Genomic DNA, 5,987 nt, shown 5'->3' with positions numbered 1-5,987 from the left:
GTGTTCCTCTTCATTGATTTAATAAATGGTGACCAGCTGAAATAAGATTGGCATGACTGTGTATTTTTGAACTGTGTGTTCAGTACATGATCTGGCAGAGGGTGTTGATATCCAGGGTTATCAGAGGTCTTCAGTCTAAACCAGCCATCCTTTCTCTGTGTTAAAGAGAGGTTTTATATATGAATGCTTAAAAAAAAAAAAAACTAAGTAGGAAAATAGAAATCTCTCAACATTCTCTGCATTCCTCATTGAGTGGAGAAAACCCTGAGCTAACATTGAACCTTTGGCTGCTTCAAATACTCGTATTATTTTAAAGAGAGCTTTATATGCAGGTTAAAGCATTTTATAAGCCCTTGATTCACAGATCCACAAAACCCAGGTGTCAGGCTACTCTAACTTATCTTCTCTCGAAGTCCTCGGAAATCTGCATTATTATTCACATTTTTGCTGGTGCTTGAGAGTTTAACTTGAATACTTGACTCAACATTGCACTCAACTACAGCTACAAGAATAAAGGAACTCAGGTCTCACTGTCACTTGTGTTTGCTTTTTCATGCAACATTATCTGGTAAATTGTCCCCAGACCGAAACAATATTTTAGTCACTTTGGCAAGAAAGTATGAAGTCTATACATTGAGCAGATCAGACGTATTCTCACTGAGTCAAGTTATTTAGAAACAGAATCTGACAGTGTGAATTTTTATTAATTTAATTTTTAGAAAAATCACATCAAATACATACTCATTAAGGCATCCATTCTTTCTTTAATAAAATACAGCCATTCTTATCTTCACATTTGATTTATACATATCACAACCTCATATTCACGGAATTGCACTTAAAACATTACAAAAAAAAGAAAAATAAATCCCAACACTACCTACTTTACACTGACATTTCCTCAGCAGATCCTAAGGCACAGAAACCATTTATTTAGCATGTTGCATTCAATTGCATAAAATTCAGCACATTACATATTTCTAACATCCCTCCCAAAAAACACCCAAACATATGCACATCTTGCAAATAAAAAGCTTGATAAACCAAATTATCTAAACCAAATTAATTGTAAGGACAATTTATTCAAGGAGTACATATTTAACATGATAAATATTAATATTTCTTTCTTTTACCTAAAAAAAAAAAAAATTGTAACCAGATAAAGTTTACCCCTTCAGTATGAACGGATAACCTCACTGGTTGCACACCAACTGTTCATATCTTCCATAATAAAATCTTCAACTGAAATCAGAGCCCCTATAGGGACATAGTGATGAAAAAAAAAAGATGAAAAATTACATGTCAATGCGTTTGCGTTCTCTCGCTAAATGTTAGGGAGCGCAAAGGTTTGACAGGATTTTCCACCCATCTCCTGTTTTTTCCATCACCATGTCCCTTTAGGAGCTCTGTAAAAAAATAGACCATTGAGACACAGGCTTTAGATACATCCGCTTCATAATCCGACTTGATTTGTCTTCGGTTTCATTTTTTATAGTGCACAGTCAGCATATGTGGCACAAAATGGCAGCAGTTTAACAAAAGTTCTCTTAGCACAGACAAAGGCACATTTTATACAATAAACTGACCAAGCAGTTATATAGTGTTTACTCTAGACCCCCAGTGGTCTTGTTTACAGATGTGTCTGGCTTTTCAGGAAAAGGGGTCATCACATGTTTTACTTTAACAAAAGAATAAAACAGGCTGTATTGCACAGTAGCAACATGTATTTCAACCAGCCTCTGTTCCCTCTTCAATCTGGTAAAGTTCTTATAATCAGCAGGTAAATCATATTAAAAGCTTTTAAGAGAACGTGAATCTTCTTCTGTTGTCATGCGGAGAGAAATGTTGTTGCTAAAAGCTTTCAACACTTTTGGTAGTTAGCTAGTTAATTACGTCAGCTCAAGTCACCAGTAGGGGCTGCAGGTTGCAATGTTTCCCCAACTCTGCCACTGCGGGAAAATGCTATTGGATTGGAGAGGACTTTTACATTTAGAAACATCCTTGTCTTGTGTTTTCCTGCCTAACTTCCTGGGTTCATTTGGTTTCTTACTCTGGGTCCATTTGTTTGGTTGCCAAGATGTGGAAACCAGTCCATAATTTCTGCCATCGTTATTGTCCCAGTAAGTCTGCTCTCCAGTTCTGTAGCTAATGCAGAATTCTACCTTATTCTGAGGTGCCACATACCCAGGTAATTCAATGGCAAATGAGAATGTGTCTGTATCCTGGCAACCATAGACATTATTCATAAATGTGCATTCCACATCCTGGAAGCTCTTCCAGGTGTCGAAAGTGATCCGCACATGAACCGACTTATCGTAGACCAGGTTACGCACTTTGATCGTGCCGGTGAGGGCCCGCTCCTGTAGGGTACAGTTCTCCAAGCAAACCAAATTCTTCAGCAACCGACTACGGAAATCCAGATAGTCTGCCGCTGGCTGTGGAAAGTCTAGAATTCTGCTCTGGACAGAATTTATATGGAGAGTGGCTGTGATGTTCTCTAGGTCTTCCAGGTCAAACTGAGGTTCGGATGTGACGGTTTCTCTATTATCGAAAGTAGAGAAGACATGCACCGCTGTTAACGACATACCCTTTGAGTCTGCAAACACAACCTTCTTCTTGGTCTTAGATTTTGAATTCTGCCAGCCCAGACAGGGGGGCTCCAGGTGGGCTCTGGAGCTCAAGCAGGGCCGCAGGGGTTTGTAGCGGTTTTTGACCAGGTTGCGTGCCCTGTAGTCTTCATAAGAGCTCAGGAAGCTGCGCAGTGGGGGAGAATGAGTAATGTACAGCTGCACAGCCACATCCGCGGGCATAACTGGACCCGGTATTGGAGGACTGAGGATATGAAGGACTCTAAACAAAGACACACAAAAGACAACCCAGGTGTGTGAGTAAAGCCTTAAAACGTATCTTAAGATATTGTGCTTTTAATTTTTTCCAAAATATTCTAAGAAGAAACAGTGTGCTTTTATGAAACAATAAAAATTAGACATGAGTGGAAAGGATCAAAACTATTATGACAGTGGCCCTTGAACCTCCCAAAGGTTGTAGGGCTTTTAAAGGTTCCTTAATTACTCACCCTCATGTCGTTCCAAACCCGTAAAACCGTCACTCATCTTCAGAACACAAATTAAGATATTTTTTATGAAATCCGAGAGGTTTCTGACCCTACATGGGCAGCAACGGCATTGCCACTTTCAAGGCCCAGAAAGGTAGTAAAAACGTCGTTAAAATAGTCGATATGACTACAGTGGTTCAACATTAATGTTATGAAGCGACAAGAATCGCTGTAGTCACATGGACTATAATGTCTTTACTACCTTTCTGGGCCTTGAAAGTTGCATTGACGTTGCTGCCTATGTGAGGTCAGAAAAAGCTCTGAGTTCTCTTTGGTTTGGAACGACATGAGGGCGAGTAATTAATGACAAATTTCATTTTTGGGTGAACTTACGGTGGCCGAGAGAGCTCAAAACATATATATACATTGGTCAGTTTTTGGAAGAGAGACGCTGAAACGGTCGTCATGACATTCTTTTCTTGTAGCCTATGGATATTAAATAGTTCTTTTAAAAAATGGATTTCATTTTGCAAAAGCTAGGCCTAAGCCAATGATTTTCGTTCATTTATATTTTGCTTTTTTTTTCTTCTCCGTGACATTTTTTTCTACGGTCTTGACAGTAAAATGTTAAAATAATTTTGTACCTTGACAAGACGAATAAAAATAACAAATATGCCTATAGCTACCACTTTTGTATAGCTAGCCAACATTCTATATTTGTTATACTAAATCGCTCTCTTTCAGTAGGGGGGATTTAAATGTGATATTCTGGAAACGAGATAGGCCTATACATTTAGTGGGATCGGTCGGGTCGGGAAGAAAATCATTGTAAGCGGATAGCGGGTAAACACGGAGTGAATTTTAAGCGGGGACGGGTGCGTGCGGAATAGAATCTAAGCGGGGACGGGTGCGTGCGGAATAGAATTTAGCAGGAGCGGGACGATAAAAACAATCCCGTGCAGACAGAAATGTGTTATTGCGGTTAACAACTGTTGCAAATAAACATACTTTTTTTACAAAAAAAGTTTTTTTAAATATGTGTTAGGCTATATATCTGTGTGTGATGTCTCAACTTTAAAACTTGCTTTTTCATCTTTGGACCCTGCATTACCAAACATTTCTTATGAAACTTATTTAAATATAACATGACCAAATTTGTAAAATGCAACTAATGTATAGATTAATATCTTACCCTCATGTTCTTTTTTATATCTTTATATATTATTTTTTTCAGCTCATTGTTAACTTCTTTTCTCATTTGTATTCTGATAACATTAAATATATTGTTAATACAAATATTGTATACAAAGTTACATGTCATAACATGTCATCTCCGTATGTTTTGCAAAAATTAAATAAAAAAAGTGGACTGAGCTATAAGCATGTCCCAGCCTGGTTCGTCACTTATTGGGGTCCCCTAACATTTCTATTGTGGTCTGAGTGACTCTGTGCTGTTTGCAGTGCGTTGATGTATGGTTGTGTTGTGAGTATTTGGAGCACACATGTGTTGTAAAACTGATGAATGTTTGCGGGTGTTTTTTCTATTTGCATGCGTTTTCTTCAGTTGCAGCGCGTTGAGCTCTCTCGGCCACCATATGAACTGAGTAAATTTTGATTTAAAATGTAAACGCGCTTCACTTAGGGTTTGAAACATTACAGTAACCACAGAAGTTGTCATCATTGACAAAACATAAACATTGTCATTATTCATCACTTATCTAGATTTTTGACATCACAACAGATTACAAATATATCACAAAAAGTTGGTTTAACTGCACTAGAGGCACCAGAATGCATTTTTAAAACAAAAACGTCCTTACCTTGTGGAACTCATAGAGAAAGTGCTTCAGTTTAAAGTGGTCTCTTGAGCAAAGCACATTACAGCAGGCACACGACTTGTAAACGATTCCAGAGCGCTGATTTTAATGTCAAATTGGATATTTCAAGACTACACATCCAGGTTTGCTGCCTGACTGTCTGCAGACACACCCACTCCACGCGGCACACAGTGCGAGTCCTTTAATAAAGCCTCGTCCTGACTATTTGCATATTCCACACCTCAGCCAGTAACTGAGCCGCAGATTTTTGTCTCAACCAATCATCACTGGAATAGACTTAGTAGCTGTGGTGGACCCCTGTCGGTGCAAATTGTATCCCACACGTGTTAAATTGACACCCTCTCTGGCTACAGACTACAGTTGATTTGATCTTTTATTCAAAGACTTGTAAATGCTATAATCTACATTCAGATGGAGGTGACATATCGCGGTCATTTTAAGTAAGTGTGGTGGTTTGCCCTGTGTGAATGTAGTCCATGATGTGTAACGTTAATCTTTATCTTATGAAGGTTGTAATGAACCTTGAATCTAAACTTAACACTGACACTAACAATATATACAAATGTATATAACACCACCATAAAGACCCTACAATGGTGTTTACCATGGTCCAAAGGTCCAGATGGTCCCTTTTTTGCCCCATCCCATGACTCCAAAATCAGGTCATCTATACATGCCAAAGTTCTTCACACAAGCTATATCATTACACCTCTGTAAATATTGACTAAACCCCAGCAAGTATTACCTCAGTCAGTCAGTCTTCCCTATTTCTTTCAGATTTGCAAAGCTAGCATGCTAGCCTGTTAATTCTGCGTTATTTTATCACCATTTTTACTGATCATCATTCCTCTTTGATTAACGATTAAGTAATGAAACACGCTGATTGATTGATGTGCATGGCTAAATGCCTATATCTGAGTGATTAATACCTTAGCACCTTCCTTATTGATTTGCAAATGTGAAGCTGTTGTTTTTGGTGATTAGGTTATCAGCCCAATCAATGGGGCACCTAACCAGCCATAGGTCCAAACACGTGCAAATATAACACTTGAAGACCTCTCTTTCTCTCTCATCTCATATTTTCTCCTCCGAGA

The 5,987-nt window shown here is 38.4% G+C and overlaps 1 protein-coding gene across 2 annotated transcripts; it reads right to left on the bottom strand.

Annotated features, from left to right (window-relative positions):
- Positions 1-685: 685 nt before the first annotated feature.
- On the bottom strand, positions 686-5,733 carry ppp1r3ca (protein phosphatase 1, regulatory subunit 3Ca). 2 transcript variants are annotated; one of them, XM_079632679.1, is made up of 3 exons: positions 5,639-5,733; positions 4,876-5,190; positions 686-2,850 (listed from the first exon to the last, which is right to left on the bottom strand). In XM_079632679.1, the coding sequence occupies exons 2-3, from the start codon at positions 4,887-4,889 to the stop codon at positions 1,905-1,907; spliced, it is 960 nt and encodes a 319-aa protein (XP_079488805.1). In that variant the 5' UTR covers positions 4,890-5,190; positions 5,639-5,733; the 3' UTR covers positions 686-1,904. The 2 variants fall into 2 exon arrangements, with proteins under 2 accessions (XP_079488805.1, XP_079488806.1); XM_079632680.1 differs by having other exon boundaries at positions 5,498-5,732.
- Between the last annotated feature and the right edge of the window lie 254 nt (positions 5,734-5,987).

The sequence above is a fragment of the Phoxinus phoxinus genome, assembly GCF_949152265.1.
Source record: "Phoxinus phoxinus genome assembly, chromosome: 13".
NCBI classification, from domain to species: domain Eukaryota; kingdom Metazoa; phylum Chordata; class Actinopteri; order Cypriniformes; family Leuciscidae; genus Phoxinus; species Phoxinus phoxinus.
The sequence above is the reverse complement of the archived record's forward strand: the minus strand, read 5'-3'. Positions and strand labels throughout refer to the sequence as shown.